The following is a 25,437-nucleotide window of genomic DNA, read 5'->3' on the forward strand; positions in this document are numbered from 1 at the left end:
TTCTGCCTCCTCGGCTGTGATGAGGAAGCCAGAACTGAACCAACATAATAGTGGGGGGGGGGGGTCGTCCTTAATCTCGATTAAAATCCTTTATTTGTCATTTATGAATCAATTCCAAACAACAAACAGAAATAAACCGTACACACATAAACAATATACACGGCGTGTGTAGGGTCCATAAAGAGTTGCTGTTTTTCGTCATCCACAGCGTCGCCACCCCGCGCGTGGCGATGGTTCGCTCCGTTGCTGTGCTGTTGGATTGAGTCGCGCGCATTGGGATTGTGAGGAGCCGAGCGCGAGGACGGTCACCTCAGCTTTGAAGAATCTGAGGTGATTAAAATGTCTAATTAAAACAGCTTCCCTGTTTTTAAATTAATTGACAAGTCGCTCGTTCTGGTCTTTGACGCGCCGCGAGCGTTCGAGGTAAGCGAAGGAAGTGAAAATGTCATTTTTGACGCGATTCAATTAGATGGAAAATCTGTTTACACGTTTAGCTAACGTTAGCCGGCTAATTATTTAGCAGCCGGCTTTGAGAAACACCATAACAAAAATAGTGTTAAAAAGACGGGTAACATATTAAACGCATGTTTTTTTAGAACAAAACAGTGATGGGCATAACTTTTGGGGGATTGTCATAGTGTACATCCGCTTTCTATTTTAATGCCAGGGATTTAAACGAACTCTCTTGAATTTTGTCAGGCTATGAATGTATGTGAATGACAGTCTGTGTAATAACCTGGTTTAGATCCTAAACGCTATTAATAACCAGGGATCTGCAACATGAAAGGTCTTAAAACCCAGTTTACATTGAGGAATTGAACATGTCCTGTTGAATTAAGTGTAGTCAATGATGACTGTAACTGTAGTCTTTGGCAAGTCTGTGTGCATAACAATCTGTGATTGCGCTTTATAAAATGATCTATGGAAATATTTGGTAGATAAAGTCCTTGTTCTATCTCTGAACATGTATGCGTTTATATTGTTTGATATGCTTGTGTACTTTTACTTTTGTTTTGATCTAGTTAATAAATATTCTGCATCAATACTTGGTGTTCAGGTTGCAGTGTTCCGTCATCATCTGACGTAATTTTTCTTCTCCTATTTTCCAGAACGTGTATTGATTTTCAAACCTATCAAATAGTCCATACATTCATCATCGATTGTTTGTGTTTTCTCCCACCTGCACAGTGCATGATCGGAGTCCTCTGGAGATTCAAATGGCTTGCTGTCTGAAGGACGAGCTTGTGTGTTCCATTTGTTTGAGCATTTATCAAGACCCGGTGAGTTTCGGCTGTGAGCACTACTTCTGTCGTAAGTGCATCACTGAGCACTGGAGCAGGCAGGAACATCACGGGGCGCGGGACTGTCCTGAGTGCAGGAGGACCTTCGCGGATCCCCTGCTGTCCCCGAGTCTGAAGCTCTCCAACATCGTGGAGAGGTACGCAGCGTTCCCGCTGGATGCCATCCTGAACGCGCAGAGAAACTCGTACCCGTGCAAGGATCATGAAAAGGTCAAGCTCTTCTGTCTGAGCGACAAGAGCCTGGTGTGTTTCTTCTGCGATGAGCCTGCTTTGCACGAACAGCACCAAGTGACGACCGTTGACGAGGCCTATGAGGAAATACAGGTCTGTTTTCTTCGGGTTGTTAAATGTCCCCTTGCCATCCTTTTTGTTAAGTTTGATAAACAAGCTCTTACTGTTTGCATTGATCGGCACATTGTTTCATAAGGTCCCACAAAGTTTGACTGTTTTGTAACGGGTAAAGAGAAGCAACTTTAACATACACAAGGTGTCAGCCCTCAAGGAATGTGAGATTTTAGGCAATTTTACCAATATAATAATCGTCCTTGCCGACTAAAAAGTCAGGCTGCTTTATTTTTCACATGTTAAGAATGAGAAGAATGCATCTAAACACTTTGTTGCTGTCATCATTGAGAAGGTTTCTGATCAACAGGGAGTCCAGACCTGTATATTCATATAAGAGATACACATACAGGAAAAAAATGTAATAAAATGATGCTACAGATTCACATAAAACATGACCCGAGTCTCAAAATTCTAGTTAGAAACAACGCTTTTTTAATAAGATGTTTGGTAATCAGGAGCTCTCAAGGCTTTGTGATGCTCTTTGTTAGGTTCTCTTTATTCAAAATGCTTCCTGGTCAGTAGAGCTAGTCATAGCTTGTATGTAAACATTGCTGTAAACGTGCTATGCCTGTCACAACTGGATATAGACTATCGGTTTGCTTGTAAAATCTGCTGCAGTGTGCACTCAGGCCTTCAAGGTTTTCGAGACCTTATTTCAAAGTGTGCTGCTAAAGTAAACGTGCTTTCTAATGTTATCTGCAGCGTGTTCAAAGCTGACTGTTCCTTATACTCAATGAATTTTGTGGATACACATATGCAGCGTTGCATAATAGTAAACTGTGCACTCTGTAAGAGTGTTCTGCTTATTGTGTAACCGTTTTTACCTTGAATTTCTGTTGTTTTTGTATGCACTCAAAACTGCCCATCCGGGTTTGGTGAAACTGAGCATAAGACGATCGTCAGCTTCCGAAAAAGCTATGCAACAAGTCTTCCAAATAAAATATTTTCCTGTTTATATTTATGGATCGGTGTAGTTGTAGACCTGCTCTTTATCTTTACAGACACTAAAGTTTGACATATTGTTGGTTCAACACCTTCATCGAAGTCTTGATAACACACATCAGAGGCGACTAATGGGGAGGCTTGTTTCTAGTGCAATATCATAGCCTTATCTGTAGGACTCATGTTGACGGAAAGTGAGAAGGTACTTGAGGCAGATAGAAATAGAAAACACTAGTGACATGGATGCTATTAAGACAAGCAAATGCAGGGGAATGTTTGAAATTAAAAGATGTCTAATATAGGTCAACAAGTTTGTTATAACACAACGTGTTATAAATGTGTTTTATTATAATTTACTTGTTTTGTAATTATAACAGCACCTCTTTCTGTAGCTTTTTTAAATGACTGAAACTGATCTAAAAGTGTGTAATATTGTTGGGGAATTAATTGGAGCAAGTTTCTGCGGTTGTCGGACAATTAGCAGCCGTCTTCAGAGACACTCTCCAGGGACAGATTTATAGAGCGCTTAATTTCCTTCCATGGCTTTAGAGACGCACGGATCAAGGATCTTCTTCAATACTTTTTACAGTTTTAAAGGGGCACTGCACACAGAAAGCCTCCATCATGAGCAAATGCTCCCCATAAGAAACTGTGGTCTCTAATGCCAAGTGTGTACTTGATACACACACTTTGCCACAATTTGGTTTCACACAACAAAGAGCAAATTGCAAGGGAGTTCCTTAGCAGCTCTTGGGTGATAATGAAACTGTTTATACTCAACAAAGCCCTTTTGGCTAAATGAGGTAATGTGTTTGAGTCTGGATCTGAGCATTGATGTGGTTTTATAAGCTTTGGAATAGCATGGGAATCGATGAAGCACTCCGAAAGGTTTATTCAATAAGCAGAAGAGAACCTTGCTTTGGTTTCTTTTTAACTTCGAAAGTTATCAATTATTAAACCTCTTTTCTAATCCAACTGTACAGTTTTATGTGGAATAATGCTTTTTATATATTTTATACTCTACAAAGTTAATAGTGAATACATTTATTATAGTAATGTTTATAATCTTTTGTTTTCAAGATGTTTGTTCTCTTTAGCTCTCACAATCATCTTGTGTTTATCATGTCTTTTACTCACTTGATTCTTCAATTTCATCTGAGCTCCTCAGTCTATTGCTCTCTCTCCCTCTTTGTCACTCTTCTCATTTATTCCCATCACTCGTTTTGTAATGACACATACAGAGGCCAGACACCTCTGTTTCAGCAGAGATTGAGTAGAGACTGAGAGGATCGGGCTGCTGCGAGGGGAAAATAAAAATTCTGTGCGGGTGTTCCATCACCTCCACAGAAGCAGGGAGCCTTGATTTAGGAGGAATGACAGCGGAACTTGACTGGTTCTCGTTTCATGTGACGCAGGTCTGCTTCTTATGGCATGTTAATAAAGAGTTTTGTTTTAGAAAGCGAGAGGGACTGAGATGTTGCTATTGTCATTGAAACCTTTTTTTAAAGTTAAGACCAATTAGCTCCAGTATAAAATAATCTTCAGTGAATTCAGTAAGGCATCATAACTCTAAATCATTTTGATTCGCATCTCACGAGTTCTCTCATTTGTAATCTGTACCGTGTGGTCTCAGCAGGCTTATACGTTTGTGTTTCGTACGTGATGTTTACGTACCACTGAGGTTTTTACAAAGTATGCATGCAATTTTTTTTGTGCAGGCAGAACTCAGCTGTGTTTTAGCTACCCAGCTTTCCCTTGTTTAGCAATAAACATATGTTCTCTCTGTTTGCCGTGTCCCTCAACCCTGTGAGATTTGGATTTCGCCTGTTGCGGTAAACACGCGCAGTTGCCTGTTTGCATAAGCTCCTTAACATGGCATGTCTCTCACCCCTATGACCTATCAGACTTGCGGGATGCGGCAACAGCATCTGCTGACGGGCATTTGCTCATATTTGCTTTCTGTCCTGTCGTCTCACCCAGGTGCTTATGTTACATTTCTAATGCATCTGAACATTATCCAGCCTGATAGCATGTAACAGTGCTCTCAGTGTGTTTAATGTAGTCGCTATAAAGGGTAGGAATGGATTTGTATGGTGCTCTGATGAAGGGCCGGGTGGAATGACAGAATATGCCCTTACTGCGGAATAAAATGTCAACCCTAAGAGATTTTTCTATTCTGTGGATAGTAAATAAGTAGGTGGGGGTTAACTCGGTGCCCCCAAGTTGGGAGTTATGATGAAAAAACATGTGAATTAATGCACCATAACCAAGTAACAAATCAAATACTCTTTTGACCTTTTTGATTTGTAGTTTTGTGATTCGCTCCAGTTCGGCGCTTTCTCTCTCACCCGCAGGGCTCGTGCAGGTATCTGTGCGTGCATATTAAAAAAATCTCAGATTGTTTGGTAAAGCTGTTTTAATAATATGCAACTTTAGGCGAACCGAGGGCAAAACTTGCCGTGAATTGCACAACGATGCTTGACGTGACACCCCGCAAACCCCCGTTTTGGGAGGCGCGTGTGTTGTCACTAGAGAGTAATAAATCTATTAAATGAATGTTCGAAAAATAAGGTATAAGATATAGAATTTGAATAGCCGATTGTTACAGTGAAATATATTGTTAACGTGAAATAAAATGACTAATTCAGTGAAATTTTTGTTCATTCCGCCCACCCCTACTCTGATGTTTGCTTCAGGGGAAAGTGGGTTTTGACACAAAACGAATGGACTTTTAGTCCTAAAGGGGGCAGGGCTTTTGGTCCTTGGTGCAAGCCCTTGACATATGTCGGCACTAACATGCCGGTTTGCACGAAGATGATGTCTGTTTTAGTTCTGTTTTACGTTGCTAGCAGTTTATAATAAAAGGGGTCGAAAAAGGAGGATCTAAAAACAAGCTTGTGTTCTTGTTTGGGGTGTGATGAGACACTTATCCCATGAGACACTAGACTGAGTTCACGAGAACGAGACTGATGATATACTGTATATATATGTATGTATGTATATTATTTATGAAGACTTTTGTTCCAAAATGAGATAACTTAAATCTTGATTTGAATATGTGAGGAATGAAAATGTTTGATCTGGGGGAGCTAAATGGTTTTTGGTGGAGTCTTTTTGGGGTGGGTTTAGCTGAGGTACTGGTGGGAGAGTTTTTTTGTCTCCTACAACCCCAAGGCCCATTCTGGTTCAGTGATGTATTTGTGGTTTTGGCGGAGGACTGATTCTAAAATAAGATTTTGTGAGTCATCTTATGAAAATAATGTCCACATCTCAACTAGCTGGGCAGTTGCTTCATGATAAGAACTCTTTGCTGTCAGCAGACACTAAATTCAGGAATTTAAGCTAAGAGACATTAACTGTCTTGACTGGTGGTGTTTGTTGTGTCTTCAGATTTCAAAACTAAGAAGTTTCTTCTGTAGTTTAGGTTTTGTCTGTGAGCATCTTCTCGCTTCTGTCCATCTCTTTGGACCTTAAGTGTGGTACTGAAGAGCTGTCAGCTTTAAGATCACTAAGCTTACCAATTCTACACCTCTTCTTCCCTTTTACCCTCCCTGTTTTATCTTTTTTTTCTAGACAACTTGCTTTAAAGAAACCTCAGCTCTTCAAGTCAGTAAGAGTTTTTAGGAGTTTTGAGATTGTTATTGTGATTTCCCTCAGGTAGGCTAACAAAAAACAAATCTACGGGTGGTCCGGCGAGTTGTCACGTCCATGCAGAAACATAGCCGCGGGGAAAGGCAGAACGGTCATGTTGCATTAGACGCATTACAGCCTGTACATGGTTGGCGAATGCCTAATACACTATGACAAAGCATGCAGCTAACATTCTCTCATGTAGGATGCTTTTTACTCCGACTGAGTGTGACCTGTACAGCCTTGAACGCAGCATGAGCTGGCGGTTGTTTTGATTCCTTTATAGGGGTAACACTGATGACTTAATTCCTTCGTATATTATATTTGGGAAAAGTATTTGTCAAGAAAACACATCGTTTTTTTCATAATTAGTTCTGTATCCTAAATGGTCTGACGTTATGAATGTGCTTTTTTACAACGTTCATTAATTGCTAAAAGACTTGATACGGTCTAATCCTAGTTGACTGTATACTTTATGAACAACATATATTTTCTTACACAAATACATAATTAAGCTAGCATACTTGCCAAAAGAATTCCCAATACTGCTGGGCTGTTGCATTAAACATTTCATAATTTTATCGCCTTAAGCGATTCACTTTTTGTTTTCATTCGGATGCATGTTTTTGAGTTTGTAGTTCCCTGGAAGAACATTTCTTTGTTTACAACAGAATTGGATTGTCAGGTCAGTTCCTCCACACAACTGCATTTGGGAAAAAACGGATTTGAATGTCATGTCGGGGAAGTGAGTGTGAAAGTTCTCCTCTAAACCTTTGAAGTCTTTAAACGCAGCGGTACAGTGATCTTTATATGGGATTGTGAGGGTAGGTGGGAATGCCTAGAGTTCAGAGCAGATAAGGCTTATACATTGTCCTACATTTTACATCTTTTTTTCTGGTTTGTCAATGGTTATATCACTTCATAAAATTCTGATGTGAGGCACATTTACTATTAACAGTACATTCAGAAGTTTAACCTTGATCAATATTGTGAAAAACTGTTAAACGGTTGTGAATAACATAAAATAGTTTGAATACAGTTGATCCTCGTGCACAAAATGCCCAGTCTTGCTCTGTACAAGATGCAAGCGTAATTGATTTTTCATTGAGTTGTGTTTGTTCAAACTAGACATCATGCTTTTAGGCTCTCATTGATGGCAGCAGGTGCAGATCTTTTCTTTTCAACAACCCCATTCGGTTTGGGAATTAAGTTCAGTTTATGCTTGTACGTAGGTCCTACACCGTAGCCTACGCAGAGCCGTTTGCCTGACGCGCACCTCTTAAAAAATTTAACAACGTGTCAACTCAACACGGACCCTACTTGGAGCGCAAGCGCTCTGATTGGTCTGTTTGAACCCCTCCCTCAGGTAAAAAAAAAGTCAGCGATAGCGTCATGTTTACTCGAACACATTTCTTAATGAATTATCTATGTAAATGATTTGTTCTTCTGTATTTAACATCTCAAGCTGCAACAAAAGTGACAGTTTACTTGCCGCTATCACTGCTAATGCTTCTCAAACGAGCTGCTTCTTCTTCGGCTCTTGTCTGGGTTACACAAGCAACACATGTGTGGGCACTGACGCCTAGTATAAATGAAAACCGACACGTAGCCTAAGGCGTAGAGGCTAAGGCGTAGGTTGGACGCAGATGTAAAAATCGGGCTTTAACATAGATTACTTGACCATTGTTTTGTGGCCAGCACTGGACTAGGGTGTAATCTGCTCTTAATTGCTCTCTGTGATTAGCTCCAAATGACTCAATTAGACAGTTTGTTGATCACGAGTTAGTGTCTCACATTAAAACATTTTGTATGTTTGCTAAACATCCCTTACTGAGATTTTTTCTAGCAGATGGGTAGCAGAATGAAGTGACGTCTCTTGCCCTCAGTACAGGACCTTTACTCTGCCGTTTTGTAGTGGTGAAGTGTTCCAGGCTGTAGGGAGATCCCGCTTAACCTAGCCAGAATGCATGCGGCAAGCTACAGAGTCTGTGTTTCATCTGTGCCCCAGCTCCCCTTTACCGCTCCACACTGCGCTTTGCCATCAATCCGTCAGGGGCCTAAAGCAAACTTCAGATCCAGGCAGTTTGTTCAATTTAAATGCCCCACCTGGTACACAAACCAGAGATTCATCTTACAATCTTGCTCTAAATACAACTTGACTTAAAAATACAGATTTGAAAGCCAGTTCAAAGTTGGTAGTTAAAATATCACAATACTTTTGAAATTAAGTTTTCCCCACCCCTGATCTTTTGGAGAATGGTGGCAATATTGTCAAAAAAAGATGTGTATTAAATCTGAGACATCCTTCACTTTAGATCCAAATGTAAAAAGATTTGCATATTTATACTTGCGATAAATATTTTTTTTATGAAGAAAAGATTAATTGTCTTAGTTCAGATATTAGAATGAGCTCACTGTCATTTCAGCCTCATTACTTCTTTATTCCCCTCTTGCCAAGCACTAGTGTTGAATGTTGTTTATTGACCTCTGTCCTTCATGGCATACTGATACAAGGAAACTCTTTTTAACACGTTCACTACATAACACTTGATGTGGAGCAGATTAAATCTGTAGTGCTCTACGGCTGCTGGATACAAGGCTCTGTCAGTTTTTTTTTTGTGGTTTACCTCTTCAATGCATTTGCAGATTAACCTTTCCAAAAGGATTTTAACACTACATGATTCTAACACTTACCATCCAGCTTGTCATTTTTTTCTATTCTTAATGTTTTCACTTATCCCTGGTTATTGTGCACAGACAATCTGAAGAAGGGCATTTAAAACTAGGTCACCATCTCTTGTAACATGTATTTTGCGACCTTATAAATCCTGGCTTACAGTTTGGGTTTTAGGAAAACCAATTCTCTGAAATTATCATTGTTTTTTAATTTAGTTTGTCACTGCTTAAATTGACACTTTAAGAATTGATTCATGGTATTGTAGGAAGATTCAGCTTGACTGTGTAACCAGTCTCAGATGGAGCTGTTGATGACCACTGCGAGGGTCACTGGACCGATTACACTCTTCAGCGAGTCAGGAAATGGAGGCTGCTTGTCTAGTTTGATGTCTCCGTTTCAGCTGCTGTTCGGTACTGTTCAAACACCTTTGTTGTCCACTGACTAACACCATTTATTGTGAAACAGCTGTTGAAACCTGCACTTTATCCCCTGCAGTGCAGGAAAAATATATCTCCAGAAAAAGACCGTTTGTAAGAGAGGTTGTGTCAGACATGTGGACGTGTCTTGGGTTCCAGATCCACAAGGTGCTTTTACGTGGCTGAAACGCCGGTTGCGGACGCTTGAACAGCATTATTTTTTCAAGCGGGGGCACGTTGGTTACTATGATATGCTGAGCGTGAAAAACATGCTGTATGCCGGTAGAACCGCCTCGGTGGACACAGCTCCTTAGGTTTGCTTTTAGCCTTTAGTCTAGAAGCAGAATCCAGGGTGAGCACTGCTTAGTTGCATCTACTGCAGTTAAAAGTACACAAATATATGCAAAATTTGTGTATAATCTATATATCTCTTAGGGGCCATATATGTTATGTCGAGAAATCCAATACATTTAGTATTGATAGTGAGGCAATAATCAATATACAAAAAGTAAACAGTAAAGAACTGATGGAACTGTATATTTTTTAAGTTTTTAGTTTGGTGTTTAAAAATGTTTGACTGAGTAGTTTTCTATAAAAATAAAATTACATGATAATTCACTCACCCACATGTCATACAAGCCATCCGTGTGTTTATTTTTCCTTCAAAAACAAATTGTTTCATGAAAGTTTCATTTAACTTGGGTAAAAAAATAACCATGTATTCTGGGTAACGAGTCCCAATGAATGGCGGTAACAGCTCTCTATGATCTCAGTTAGTCATGAAATGGTCTTGAGATTCCATAATTGACTTCCTCCTCACCATCTGTTTTTCAGTCTGAATCTTCTCATTCCTACTGTAAATGACCCTTCACCCCACGCTTGCATCTCCGGTCTGTAGGATCACAAAGATGTCTCTTCCCGTTCACAATGAGTGTCAGGATGCACGTGTTACAGAAAAAGCTAATTACTCTGGATATTCCAAGAAAGATGGTATGTTAAGTTGAATTTGACAAGCATTGATGAAGTGCGCTGAGGACTTTGAGCAGCCTGGACCCGGAGGATGCTGTTTGTTTATATTTTCAGCAGTGCTTTATAGCTACTGTATCAGTGTCTTTCTTTGTTTGTTCAAAAAAGATCTCTCATTGAAAACTAGTTAACATCACTGGGATTAAGCTTTTAATAGTTTGTCATAAAAGGAAAGTTGCCCCCTATAGTTAATCATCCTTTTTTTCAATCTTGTTTTACTTAGTTTTTTAGCTCTTCTTACAGCTCCAGGCACATATAAAAACGTCATTGTGCAGACGATCTGCCTTTCTTTAGGAACTGCTTTGCTGCTTTGTTCCTTGGAAACAATAACACAATCTCAAAATGACATGAGGGTGAGTGTTCAATGTGGTCAACTGATATGTAAATTCTGCCAAATTTTCTGTTTTATTCCTTTTTCCCTGTTGAGCAAGTTTAAACTGTTTGCAGCTCTTTGTTATTTTCTGGTTCATAAAGTGCCATCGCGACTCCAACAAGTCCTCTTGGCAGCTTTCAGCAAAAGCAGCAGGCGACACATGCGCTGCCTGCCAAAACCACGGATTCTCTCTAATGTGTCAAATCAACAAAACGCCCCTCATACCCTCCATGTTTAGTACCTTTTTGTTAATGGACAAATCTGGGTCTTTGGTCTATATTCTGGGAGCCTTCCCAGACACCAAATTCCGAAAAGCTCCCATTATTAATATTAGGATGCTGCTATGTATTTATTTAGTCATGGTTGTAGAAGTCATGAGTTTATTGGAGACTGTTTGCAGGCAGATTCTTTGTCCTGAATGGCGTACATTATAACCTCTAGAGGAAACACGTGAGTTTTCTCATTTGAATTTACCTTGTATCATATATTTCAGAAATGGCTTCCACAGCGTCATCCACTGTCAACTATCGTGACAAGAAAATAGGGAATAACGTGTAATTTCTGTCAAGCTATGAGTCACTCTTAACCACAAGCGAAATGAGGTTGATATGAAATGGCAGAGACGCAGAGGAAGAGGCTGAGGCAAGAATGACAGCTTGCTCTGACATCCCTTGTGATTATATTTCATGAAAACTTCAATTTGTTTTGAAATTCAACCCTTATTATAGTGTGTATAATGTAATGGCATTTCTGGTCCATGTTAGAGTGCGGAAGTCATTTGCACTCCATTATGTTGTTTTAATCTTGTTACAGGAAAGATAATCTGAACCACAACCTTTCCGGGTGGTCACTTCTTTGATGCGTCCAATCACAGTTCTCTGTCAGTTAGAAACCTGCAGGCATCCATCTTCCTCTGTGAGACTGAAAGGAAGGGCTAGAACAGAAGCAATAAAGGTCGGATTCGTCCATTTGCGAGCTGAATGTTTATTTATTTTTGCCATGTAACATTCAGCCTGGACTCTCAGGCTGTCAGACACGACAGTGATTGACACCAACTGTAAGTCACTGTTTGTAGAACCCGCCGCTTGTCTCCAAACAAGGTCACTTCATATTTAATGGTTCTGGCAGTTATTCTATTTTTCCCCCTCAGACTTATGTGCATGCCAGCACGGTAACGTGAACGCAATTGAGATGAGTCCTTTCTTGGCAGTCCCACCTGCGACCAAACAGCACACACTTGCCATTGGTGCATTCAACTCTGTTTTGATACGTTGGTTGACAGCATGCAAATCACGGAGACGCATTCAACGGCGTCCAGGCAATCCGATCAGTGTATGAAATCTACGAAGTACAGGCTTTAGATTTTGTCGCAACTGTATGCCTTGTCAGTGTGTTGTGGCAAAGATTACGTGCTTGGACTGCAGGGACCAGCTCTCTTTCTCTCCACCAACGACTGCAGGCTCTGCTGATAGCATGAGGCAGGAGAAAAGCAGCCATAAGCTTTTGTGGTGCTGCTTGAGCACAATTTCATATGTTGAAAATGAGATCGGAGCTGTGAGGTTTCTAGCCAGACTTGGCAGCTCTGTTTTGCGTTCGGGCATGTTGTGGTTTTTGTCTCGCATTTCCTCGCGCTCATTTTTTATTCGGGTTGTGGTTAATAAATAATAAACAAGGGTGCTCATTATAGCAGTCAGAAGATTTTGTTCCCCTGTGCATCTCCAGGTGAGCACAGCAGGGTGTCCTTCACTGACATCTCACAGTTGTCACACTAATGGACTGTGTAGAGCCCAGATACAGCAGAGTCATCCAACTCATTTTAAGTTTGTTATACAGTGAGGTACCACACATTTGTTAACTGCCAAACAGATGTAGACAAAAGTTAATCTGATTGAACTGAAATTAAAAGTTTTATTTAAATTCATAGCAGCTTTGGAGAACAAGAACAGACACCCGCGCGTATTATTAAGATATTTTCAGAAAGAATCTAGCCAAAAGACGTGTTATGTCTTGTCAAGTCATCCACGGCAATGCCTAAATGATTCACACGTGGCTCTGCCCTCATGATTCACGTTTGTTCTATGTGCTTGAGTTGATTTGATTGGGCTGTGTTCTGGAAGGAGAGCAGATGACACATTTGCTGTCTGCTTCAGATGTGATTTACAAGCTGGTCATAAAGGGGTACAGCTGAACCGGCCTTGCATACCCAGGCTGTTTATTGCTTTGAATCATGCTGCCTTGCAGAATTATGACATAGACGCGCGCGCAAGGTAAGGCCAAAATGTCCTTGGTTGTGCTCCCTTTAGGCTTTGCGCTGATAAGAACCAAGTTGGAAAAAACGTTTCCATCGTGGTAACAATACACTGTTGGACGGCAGTTTGGAAGTGAGCAGGAATAGAAATGAGTAAAAGGATGTTCATCATAACAGCGAGCAACATCTGATTGTTTTATTGACGTTCTCTAATTCAGACTCCAGATTCATTAATAACGACAGAACACACTTCTCCATGTGTGTACTTGATCTCTGGGGTTGAAGTAGTGTGCACAGATCTTTGAGCGTGACTGGTGCTTTTCATTATTTATGCACTCTTGATTATCTCATTCACTCTCATCATCTCCAGCAGTTGGAACGCATCTTTAGCTCTCAGGCAAGTGCTTGTTTAATGAACCTTTCAGAAGGTTTATGGAAAGTAGCGGAATGGAGTTCAGCAGTAGGGTTCTTGAAGTTAAAATGCTACTTAAACTCTCCATTGTGAAATTGAATTTTAGCATCTCTGTGTAAACCTTTCAAGACAGACCTCCCTAGAGCATTGGGGTTGTTAAGTGATGGTTTATGCTCCCGTTAAAGCCAGAACTCTGTGTGATTTCGACTACTTCATTTATAAACATTATATTTTTAAGTGACAAATTCTCAGCGAATCGATACACATAATCCTGAATCCAAATCCACCAATCATAGAAGATGCTTGGAAAAAGGTTTTTTGAAAACCTTTTTTTGTTTTTGAAAGGTAATGTATGCCGCCAATCTATTATGTGGCTGGTTAGTAGGGGATGTTATAGCATCAGACCATAAAAAAAGACTGAATTTGTACATTAAAAAAGGGAAAATCTGATTGATTCATTTAGATCATTCACAATAATTAATGAGCCAATTTCGAATAAAATGTTCAAATGATTAATGTTAGAGCTGTTGGTTTGGTTGAAGAGTTTTGTGAAGTGCTTAGGCAGAAAATAAATTGGAAACATGCTTTAGTAACCCAGGTCAGAGTCGTTTTTTATTTATAATTTTTTATTAAAGCAATGAATGCAATGATTAGGATTGGACCCTCTTCCCCTACCGTGCGAGATCCCGAGGAAATGTCACGTCAGACTTCCTCTAGACTGCTCATATTGATGAAACGTTGTCTCTTTCTGACCTCCAGTGCTCTCCGTGCATCTAGACCCAGCACACTACAGAATAACTGTAGGAATGAATCATTTCAAAGATGTGTGCTGTAAAATAAATCGCACAAAAATGATCGTTTTAGCAGTGAGTTCTCTGGAAAGACTTTGAAAGGTTGAGGGACAGCTTCTTTGTAAAAGGCACATTAAAAATGTATGCGGTATAATAATCTTACAACCGTTTGTGTTCACAGTCAAGTGCACTGGCTGGTTCTGTTGCTTTTACGTGATGCATTTATGAAAGTTCTCATCTGTCAGGTATGCACACAGAAACCAGGAGGTTTTGATGCAGCGAATGACAATTTAGGTATGTTTAAAGCAACAAAGTAACACATTTATGAAAGTAATTGTTTCTTCTGGTTCTCACCCTTGAAAGAGATACTATTTGAATGCCATCCTTGCATTAGAGTGCTAACAATTCTGTGGCTTAGATAATGATGTGGGAAATATTATGCTTCTTAATTTTAAGTGTTTGTGAACTGGCACGTATAAGTACATCACTGTCTTCTTAAGAAATGGGCAGAACCCAGCAGTTATTTTATTGCCTCGTTCATTTTCAGTGAATCTCTGGATGCCTCTTGATGCTGGAATGTTGAATGTATTTGTTTTACAGGCCCGTCTTGTTTATAAAATATGTAACTGGCTTCCTTGGGTTTCACTCCATCAGGAGCAATAAGGCAGACGTCATCATTACTTTTGTTTGTGTGTAGGGCATGATGCTTTGGTTAAGGTGCTAGCAGTGCCATGATCTTATGTCTGTAACGCACTTAAAGTGGCGCATGGGCACCTTTGAGTTGGACCAATTAGCAGTCACCATAGAACCCCTTAGCAACCAGCTAGCAATGCCTTAGTAATCTCCTAAAATACTTTTCTAGTCTAGTTGTTTTGCATGGGCAGGAACCTGATAAAACGTTTAAAATAAAAATATAGTTATTATTTATAAACTTGTCATTGTATTGTTTACATGTGTGCATGTACAGTTTAAATATGAATGTTTGCATGTATATTATAATGGGCAAATTATAATAAGCTTAGGCTTGGGTTAGGAATCGTTTGAATTTTATCAAGTCCGATTTTGCTTATCGATTTTGATTCTTATCGATTCCCAGTTTCGATTCCATAGTTGAAGTAAAACATTTTCATATCAACCTGAATGGTAGTTTAGCCTGCTTAATGACTCGATTGTAAACAATATATATATTTATAAGCACCGTTTTGTGTATATATACACAGAACCATGATTTTTTTCAGATTTATTACAATTTATATTACCATAGCTGAAGTACATTATGGTTAAACTGTAGTAATTATAATGAAACTATGGTTCATTGTGGTTCCTGTGCTTTTAAAATAAAATACTATACTTAAACTATGCTTACTATTGTAAACATATTGTACATTTTCATAAGGGCACTTCATAAGATCACACAACACGTGTAGTTTTCAGAAAATATTCACACAGGAGAATTCTTTAATAATTAAGGTTTAATCTCAATATCCGATTCCTATTCCTTTTGTTTCCGATCCGACTCCAAATTGAAATTGATTTTTGATTACCTACCCTAGCTCTAGTGTGCTGGTACTGTTTGCCAGTTCTGATTCTGCCTCTGGGCATGCAAACATGGTCCTGTCGTCCTAATTCTGCCACGTCCACTGCTACAGAGACCCACTTAACCAACAAGAACCTCTTTTGAGACCTGTGTTATTTATTCATTTCTGCCTTTTCGTTTGCAAATGTACAAAGCCACCTTGCGTCATTAAATCCATGCATAATAGAATTGAATTATCATACAGCCTGTTTTAATCCTAAAATAAATCTTTTGGGATATTATCATCGGGGAAGGTAAAAACAGTTGGTCTGTTACATTGAATCAAACGTCAGAAGAAATGTAAACCTTGTTGCAATGGTTCTTAAACTCTTGCATGATTAGGGAGCTGAAATCAGTTATGTCGTAAACACAGAAGATAGTGATCCTGTCTTAAGCAATCAGACCGTGTTTTGTATAGTGTTGTAGTTGTATCACACAAATTATTGTTCATAGTTTTGGTGCGTCTGTAAGCAGAGAGATTGCTGAATGGCTTTGCAAACTTGCAGCCGAATTACATTGAGTTTAGAGGTTGCCAGATTAATGGTTAATGAATGACGTTTTCTGTTGTGCTGTGGTTTTCTTACAGAGAGAGATGAAGGAGCAGCTGGCAACGCTTCAGGACAGCGAGAAGGGTCACACGGAAGCTCTGCAGCTACTGCAGAGACAGCTCACAGAAACCAAGGTAATGTCAAAACGTACCATATTTACCCCAAATATCATTGGTCTTGTGTGGTACCACGCAGCAGAAGTGCAGAAAACATGTTTTTTTTATTTCTTATTTTTGTTTTTCTTTGTCTCTGGAATAAGTTTGGTTTTCTGATGATGTCACCAGGGCCGCATGGGTGGGGAAAAGTTCAACTTGTCTTCATTTGCGGTACATGTGTGAATGTTACCTCAAATCTTGTACCTTGTTGTGGAGAGCTGTGTTGTCTGTTTTCCAAGCAATTGGACGTATGGAAGAAACTGGTCTTTAAATAATGTCCCGCTCCCTTGTAATCTGGTTCACGCTATTAGTTATAGCAGCATTTAATGCGGTTTCTGTTTTATTGGGAGCTGAGGATCAATTCTAGATTGATGGGCCAGCAGTGATTTATTAGGCAGACATCCAACCAGTCTGCGGACTGATCCGAATCACTGCAACTTAATATTGAAACCGCATGTGCGCTTCACCTCTGATGGGACTCTATTAAAGTAGACCTGGAATAAGGCTGTGTGGAAATTGAAATGCAGCTGACAAACAGCTCAAACTACCCAATGGGGCCATTAGAGATTCATGGCAGCTCTCTCGCTCTGTCCCCTGCTTATTTTCTCACTCTATATCTCTCGTGCACTCTCTTTTCAGATGACATTGAATTTCCAACAAGCAAATTGGTTTATTGAGCAGCTCTCTAATCTTGACACCTTGTTTTCATCATGGGAGCGGGACGCCACAGTCAGCGCCACAACTTTATCTCCCGACGCATGTTTGGTATTTTGGACTTTTGTAGTGAGAGTGTTTTCAGATGCTCTGAACTGTTGCTGCTCATCTCATTTGTCATTTGCTAGCGGTATTAATTTAATGTGTATAAATTTGGTGTATCAATTTAACTTGAAAACAAATGAAGGCATTATAATTGTAAAATATAAAAAGTGAATTGATTTAAATTGTTTCAGAGCAGTCTGATCTCACTGGAATACGTAACTATTTTACAAGATGGATATTTTCTATCAATTCGTATGAAGTGAATTTAAAAAAGCGATACTGTATGAATGTTAAAAACGCAATAAAGAAGCCCCGCTCTTAAAACTTACCGTCACTGGCGTGAAAGCAGATCGCACCAAAACATACAAATAAGACGAAAATAGCCCACGTATTATTCTCATTGATCTTAAGGTCATATTTATCTGAAATGCTGATTTCTTCTTTCACTTTGTTTCCTGTCTGCATAATTTTTCCACAGAAAATGTAGATGTTGACTTTGACCAGCCAATCGTATTCAGTCTGACGTTATTGATGCCGTGTCGCTAGATGCTTACCGAGAGGCAGACGCTTGACATTGACATTCAGAACCATCGATGCGAAATGTCTTCTACAGCCCAGAGCCTCATGCAGAGATAAGGGGACAGACAGTTATTTCAGTTTCGCTGTCTCAAGAGAGCTGTCACAGCTCGACCTTTCATGAGGCGGATTTATGGAGTAAACTGAATGCAGCAGGTTCACCTTTAACTCCGCAACGACAATAAAGTGAACTTGCTTTTAACTTCTGCACACCTGGCAAATTTCGTTGTGTTTCAATTTTGAAGTAGTATTCCCGTTGTTATTTTGATTAAATAATGCTGATGAGAGCAGTCCCGTCATTGACCAGGGGACTATTGTTTGTCTACCATGTTTGATTAAATTTGTTGCATCCTTCCTTTTAGAATGCTCTAGATTTAGCTCAGTGGTGGGCCTGTGGACAGACCCTCTCATATGAAGTGGGAGACCCTAAGGAGAGATGTGTCTGATTAGCAGATGTTGTAGTGAGCAGGGTGCTGGGTGCTGGGAGACTCATGCGATGTGTTTACCGACTTTAAATAGACCCATCCTAGATGGAACAGCCCACGGGGAGAGCACTTTCAATAGACAAACATCATTTTAGTGTTGCTAAGTCGTGAAAATCCATCAGTCGCCACCAGGTGGGCTGACTCAGCCTATGCAAATGATGCCAGTCCTCCTACTGCAAAGAGACATGATCTTAATACGATTTTATTCTCCCAGTGGCAAGAAAATCGAATTTCCTTCAGAAACCGACAGAAGTAGAACAAGATCTTATTTGATTTGTTAATAAGAGCACTCTTACAACCGATGGTTTTTTTTGGTTGTGTATGGATGGCCTTCGGAGAAGCAACTTCCCGTTTTTGTCAGTTTGACCTTGATGTGTCACATCTTTGAAGTGACGACTGTGCGATACACTAATGGAGACAAACGCCTCCTTAAACAACATCTCATTTCAATCTTTTGAATTTTCCTTTCTGGTCATTGCAGTTTGTTAGATCGTCTCTGAATGTTTTGCATTTCCTATCGACTGCTTTTATCTTTGTGCTCATCTGCTGTCTGCATGTTCTATCATGTCCTTATGAAGGCTGCCCTACACTCACTCCAAAATGTGTGGGAGGGGTGACCTAATGCATTTCTGATGACTGTCATGTCAACAGCGCTGCCTCTCTAGTGATGTGTTGTTTTCAGGGGGTTTCAACTGCAAATTAGTTTGTCACAAATACTTAAACGTCAGTTTGTCATTTATGATGATGTTGCAATAAACAGATATAAATTTGGATATAAATACTGCCAAATATAGTGTAAAATTATAGAATGAGTGTTAATGTGAATGTTAAGATGAGTGCATTTCATTTGACATGTTTAAATAGTTTTAAAGAAAAAAGCTATTTTGGTTTTAATGTCTACTCTAGCAAACATCTTTCTTGGCCAAGTACCAACATAAACTTGATAAAAATAAAATAAAATGCAACTTTTCTTATTTATAGTCATCAGCAAAGAGCCTCCGTGCCACAATCAGTGACGCATTCGAGCGGCTGCATCGCTTCCTGCGGGAGCGACAAAAGAGCATGCTGGAAGAGCTTGAGGCGGACACGGCTCGCACGCTTTCCGACATCGAGCACAAGATCCAGCGTTACAGCCAGCAGCACCGTGACGTCAAGGAAGGAATCCAGATCCTCCAGGAGCGACTGAGCGAGACCAGCCGCCACGAGTTCCTGGAAGGAATCGCGCTCACCTCGGACAGGTACTGAGGAGGGCGTTCGGTCTCTAGCGGGATGGCTGAGCGTATGTTTAGGGTGATTTTTAATGGTAGATTGAGATTCTGTGGTCTAAACCGTTTTGTCTTTTCTTCTGTAAATGCTGGTCAGGGAGCAAGTCATTCGTGGAGGGTATTGCTGGTGGAAGCTAACAAGGCAAGTCAGGTTACTTGACTTATAAAGCATTGTGTCAATATGTGACGGTGCTCGGTCATGATGTGAGGTTTCGCAGACCGTAGTCGGAGGTTAGTCAGAGGCTAGAAAGATTAACACGGCTAAATCTGTGTAAATATTTGACGTTTGGCTTAAGCCATCAGTCTGAGAAACACTAGATCTGAACTCAATAGATGTGAAGCAATTAAATAGCAGTTGCTAAGCCCCTCGCCCTTTTTCATTTGGGAATTTAGGAAAGATGAGAGAGGAATGAGTTAGCTGAGTACAAAGACTATATGGGATGTGAACAGGGTTGAACTAATGAAGGCGATCCAAGGTGCTGCCCAGATTGATCTCGCAAATTTGAGCTCTTTGGGCCAACTCTTTCTTTAAAATACACAGTAAGATCTAAAGAGGAATCTGTTCTGGGAGGAAGACAAGGATAGCTGGGGTATGGTGGCATGTTGAATTGAAATAATGTTGTTCTTGTCTTGTGTCTCTGCAGGATCAAGGGAAAAATCCATGAAACGAATCTGACGTATGAAGACTTTCCCACATCCAAATATATGGGGCCGCTGCAGTACACTATTTGGAAATCTCTTTTTCAGGATATCTCACCAGGTAATGCGTGACAAGAAAACATTACAAATATAAAAAAATAAAATACGCTTAAGGTACTGTATATCTGTCATAAAAGCAGCTGCCAATATAGCATCTATGTATAGACATCCATAAGATAAGCCCACGAGTGCATTGTCCTAAGCATACAAGTGGCATGTTTTGCACAGGCACTAGCTGCATTTTTTGTATATGATGTAAAGAATGGTTCTCGTTGATCTGAAGTAATTAGTGGTCTTCAAAGATCCAGTGCTAATCGGTTTGCATCTATAATCGAATCAATTTAAAAAGGATCCAATCAACATAAACACACCCTGCATGTTTGCAGTTCTGTGAATGAGATAATACGCTTTTGATTGAGACGCCCACAAGCAGGCCATTTTAATGTCAGCGCAGCAACGAGGGACAGCAACGGCGGTCTCCATCTGTATTCCTCCGCAGTAACCACCTGAGGCAGAGCATTATTTAAAATAAGGCAGCAGGGAATATCACGCTCTTTCAGTCAAGGCTCCAATTTACCAGTGTCCTTTACACAGACAGAAATAAGCAAGAGGAGTCTCTCCCTCCCTGACTGAGTGTCAAATGAAGCGACACAGATCCGCACCGACTCCGCGCTCGCTTTTATTATGACACAGAGCTTTTGAATTATTTCCGAAAGCTGTAATTTTCTTCTTCCTGAGCAGCATTATCTGTTTCACGTCTTCTGTATCCAAAATGTATTATTGATGCTTGTTTTTGTGTGATTCTGTGCAAAAGAGAGTGAGAGATGGATCGAAATAAAGGCGACTGAGGTTAAATTATTTATAGGTTACCTGAAGCAATGTCAAAGAGTGGAAATGTCGACATCCTATCCTCTGGACCGGCCATCTTCTGACTCTGCCATTCATGGTAGAGGTTTTAAATAGCAAAGATGAAAATATTTCGCCAATTTCACCCGGTCCCCTGACAAGTGTGCCTATCTATGGAGCACGGGAAGACAAGGCAGCATTGTTTCACTCTTAATGTTCCATAAAACTCGGAACAGGGAGGAAAATAGACATAGAGACTCTGATTTTATAAGCACCCTGCAAATTGAGTGCAGTTCATTATAGTTAAACCTCACAGAAGTGATTCATGGGATATTATGTGTTGTGGTGTTCTTTCTATATGTGATCTGTGTTTTTGAGAAAAATTGCCCTCTGTCCAGGGTTTGCTCCTGCTCTGGTCTGTTCCATTGGCACGGTTGCACACCGCTGAACCCACAGCATGCTGGCACCATAATGGGCACTGCAGATTGTGCTGCAGGCATTGCCGGCCAGGCAGCGGTTGATGGATGTTGTTTTATTTATCCTTTTTTGGCAAAGTGCTCAATACTGGTCTGCAGCACTTAAAGACAATGAGCAGGACTCCACAGACCTTAGATCCTTTATGCTATTTGCCCGATAGGCTTAGTCTTGTTCCTAGGTACTCTTAAAGGGCCAGGGTACTGAAAAATGAAATTCACACTTACGGTCCACACCCATATGACCTTTTTTCTGTGGAACAGAATAGGAGAGGTTGAGCACAGTGTTGAAGCTGTTTGCAGAGAGTGACGGTAAGCAGGATAAATGAGGGTATAAAAGTAGTCCATGCAACTTTGTATTTGTTGGCCATTGAGACAATAATGCACCAACAATTAAAGCGAGTAGCACAATACTTATTTTTTCTGTACACATCATCTTGCGCACAGTATGTCACTGCATGTTGGAGGGAGTGTTTGTTCATGTAGGATTAGTTACCATAAAGCCGCAGCACTAAATGATAAGCTAAGGAGGAGTATTATTGCAGCAGCTCAGGTATTAGCTGTGTCAGCACATGTGATTGACAGGAATGACCCCTCTGTCACCTACCCGCCCTTCTGGTGCTCGTGCATTCACTCATTCTGACACTTTTCTTATTGGTGGAGATTGCAGAAAAAGAATAGGAAATAATGGATAAGAGGAGCAAATGACACATGATGGATTTGAGGGTCCCCTTTTGACATGGTCGAGGAAGTAATGTGGCCGTGATGTGAAAAACCTTCACAAAGTTTAAAAAGAACTGGCTGGCCAAATTGGCTTATAACTTGTTTCTCTTTGAAACTCAAAATTGTCATTTAACTAGTTTGACAAATTTGAACGTCAAACTAAAATCTTTTGTAAAATCCGACCTGTCAGCTCAAGTTATAGATCATTATACGTTGACGGTCGTGATTCTCTGTGAGGAGACCGTTTTGAACACTGATTTTTATCTTCTTGCTACAAAAATGTTTTTGTTAGTTACAAATTGCAGCTTTAACATAAAATTCTCATATTACCTTTTGGAATTGATCACTCTTTGTCCCAGTTGACTTTATCGCTGTATATTTTTGCATATTTTAATACTTTACCCATCCGTTATATACTGTAATTTTCCAGATTTGTATTATTGTTTAGATTTTTTTACATTTTTTGTCAAATTGCTCTCTGTAAAGCAGTTTATGTTTATAAAAATATTACAATAATTTATAAAATATGTAATAATTAAATATATATATATATATATATATATAGAGAGAGGCATTTCCGGTTTCAGTTTTCTTTAATCTTACATATAGAATTAAATATTAAAAATATGTATGCAAAATTTTTAATTGGTTATAAATATTCTGTTGGTTGTATTTTGTTCAAACGTCTGTGTAGTGAAACGGGACAATCTTCACGTCAAATGAAGTGGTGTAATAATATTTTTGTCATTTTTATTTAATTTCCATGACCAGTGTCTCTCTCTTTCCTGTTCTTTGCTTTAGTTTGTGTGCTTTGTGTCTCTTTGAAGTTAATTTGAAATGTAACCGTCCAGAGTAAACATTCACCTGCAGTCACCTGTATAGAATATTAACCAGCAATTCAATAATAATTTTAATTCCACTGCTGTTATGTTTCCAGTGCCTGCTGCATTAACCATGGACCCCATCACTGCTCATCAGAGGCTCATACTGTCAGACGACTGCACCATAGTTGCGTACGGAAACCTGCATCCACAGCCGCTGCAGGATTCGCCACGTCGTTTTGATGTCGAGGTATCCGTCCTGGGGGCTGAGGGCTTTTCCATAGGAGTCCACTACTGGGAAGTCATGGTGTCTGAGAAAACCCAGTGGATGATCGGCGTGGCCAACGAGACTGTAAATCGCAAGGGAAACATTCAGATCCAACCCAGCCGAGGCTTCTACTGCATTGTAATGCATGACGGTAATCAGTACAGCGCTTGCACCGAGCCCTGGACACGCCTCAACGTAAAGAGCAAGCTGGAGAAAGTGGGCGTCTACTTGGACTACCCTAAAGGTTTGCTGGTTTTCTACAACGCCGACGACATGTCCTGGCTCTACACGTACCGCGAGAAGTTTCAAGCAAAACTTTTTCCATACTTCAGCCCCGGTCAAAGTCACGCCAACGGAAAGAACGTGCAGCCCTTGCGAATCAACACAGTTCGTTTATAGGAACAGAGTCAGCAATAGTTTTGTGGGGGGGGAATAAAATGGAAAAACTGTATAATAAACTTTATTCTCCCAGCTTACTTACAGGCATTTGGGAGACCGAATGAAGTTATCAGGCTGATGGATGTGCCGTGAGGCTCTGTGAATGCCTGGTTTGGGAACTTGAAGAGTAAATAAAATCGAGGGCCTTGCACTTTTCTGAGAGAGCTGCCTATGGGTGTTTTGTACATTGTAGTGTTGCCGGTCATTTGTAATCTTGCCATGGCCTTCTTGCTTGACCAAGATTTCCCAGCTGCTCGTACACAATACCCCGGCTTATATCCCCACGAGCCCCTGCCGGGTTCAATCGCTCCTATTTTCATTGCTCTGGTCTGGGAAAGAGCTTATCTGTTGTGCAGACAGAAATATAAAATGTGTCGCCCCTTTCATTTTGCTCAAATGGCTTTGCCGTTTTTCGTGCTTCGTGGCCAGCGTTGTACTGACACAGGTTAACTCCTAAAACCAGTGAGGTGGTACAGTACGATCACTTTCTTTCCTGTTAGCTGCATGAATGGTAATGGGGATATTTTGTTCCTCAGGTCACGTTTATTCACAGCTGTGATGTGTTTGACTTTGCAGATGTCCTGCAGTATATTGAGAGTGAGTTCCGTTAGATTTGTCGACATTGATGACACCGTGGTTTTATTTTATGCCCTTCTAGATTCAGAGCTGTGTTAAAGGGGCTCGTATGCCACTACTGTATCCGCTGCTATGATAAAGGGTCATGACTTTGCGCATTTGTATATATGGCACTATATTGGTAATAAGTGCATCCTCTTAATTTTTTCTTAGTATGAATTTTGCTTTTATTTATTCATTCTGATCTTATTTTCTAGAACATTCCAGTGTTCAGGGTCTTCTGCCACTACTGGGACGTCTCGACTCTGGGTTGATGTGATAGCCCGTCCATCGACTTAAACACATCTGGTGATAATTGTGTAAGATGGCGACATTTCCATCGGAAGTGACCACATTATTCTTTTGCGATCAATTTAATTTCCCTTGTAAATAATGAGCGTGGGCAAATATCAGGAAGAGTTTTTAAAAAAATGATATATTACACTTTTACAGTGTTATATATATATATAGTTTTAAATGGAGATGCTTTATTTATGTCTCAGAATGCAATTGGTTATGAACTTTGGCTTGGTTGTATATCCTGGCCCAACTGCGGTAACACCCAACACGCTTTTACTTTTACAACAAAGTCTTTATCACTTTTTCTGGATTTCTCACTGAGCAATACATCTTGACGGGAAAAATCTTCTGACTCCATCTGAAATACTGGACAGGCTTTAAATCCATCCATATTTTAGTCCGGTTATGATGCACTTGTCGTTCGTGGTGTTAAAGGCAGTTTTTTGGACGGGACATTTATGACAGATCTCAGCGCAGTCTGTAGCACACAGGATTGCGAAGCAGACCGATTATTATTAATATTATTGTAGGGTGGTGGGCTCTTTAAGGTATATAGTTACACATTACTGAAGATTGTTGATGTTGTTCATGGTGAAAATGATGATTTGTGTGTTTGGATGGAAGCAACTTTGTCTCATCGTTGTGTAAATGCGCTCTGGTAAGCTCTTGCTGCTAGAGCTTCATGGACAAAATGTTTTAAATGTTCGATTAAAAAAATGGTTCAACCCA

The 25,437-nt window shown here is 40.1% G+C and overlaps 1 protein-coding gene across 6 annotated transcripts; it reads left to right on the top strand.

Moving 5' to 3' along the window:
• The first annotated feature begins 237 nt into the window (after window positions 1-237).
• trim62.1 (tripartite motif containing 62, tandem duplicate 1) lies at window positions 238-25,436 on the top strand. 6 transcript variants are annotated; one of them, XM_079482508.1, is made up of 7 exons: window positions 238-330; window positions 1,189-1,625; window positions 16,324-16,419; window positions 19,242-19,498; window positions 20,170-20,285; window positions 23,204-23,599; window positions 24,627-25,436. In XM_079482508.1, exons 2-7 carry the CDS (start codon window positions 1,218-1,220, stop codon window positions 24,686-24,688), a joined length of 1,335 nt encoding a protein of 444 aa, XP_079338634.1. In that variant the 5' UTR covers window positions 238-330; window positions 1,189-1,217; the 3' UTR covers window positions 24,689-25,436. The 6 variants fall into 6 exon arrangements, with proteins under 6 accessions (XP_079338634.1, XP_079338632.1, XP_079338633.1 ...); XM_079482507.1 differs by having other exon boundaries at window positions 257-423; XM_079482503.1 differs by lacking the exon at window positions 24,627-25,436 and adding an exon at window positions 19,623-19,667 and having other exon boundaries at window positions 257-423; window positions 23,204-23,954.
• Window position 25,437: the final 1 nt, after the last annotated feature.

The sequence above is a fragment of the Barbatula barbatula genome (genome assembly GCF_947034865.1).
Source record: "Barbatula barbatula genome assembly, chromosome: 20".
Lineage (NCBI taxonomy): Eukaryota > Metazoa > Chordata > Actinopteri > Cypriniformes > Nemacheilidae > Barbatula > Barbatula barbatula.

Bases quoted from the DNA above. Each gene is read 5' to 3' on its own strand.
- trim62.1 (XM_079482503.1), top strand. From the start codon at position 1,218: ATGGCTTGCTGTCTGAAGGACGAGCTTGTGTGTTCCATTTGTTTGAGC. The intron at 1,626-16,323 runs GTCTGTTTTCTT...GTTTTCTTACAG, and splicing joins AGGCCTATGAGGAAATACAG to AGAGAGATGAAGGAGCAGCT. The intron at 20,286-23,203 runs GTAATGCGTGAC...TTATGTTTCCAG, and splicing joins TTTTCAGGATATCTCACCAG to TGCCTGCTGCATTAACCATG.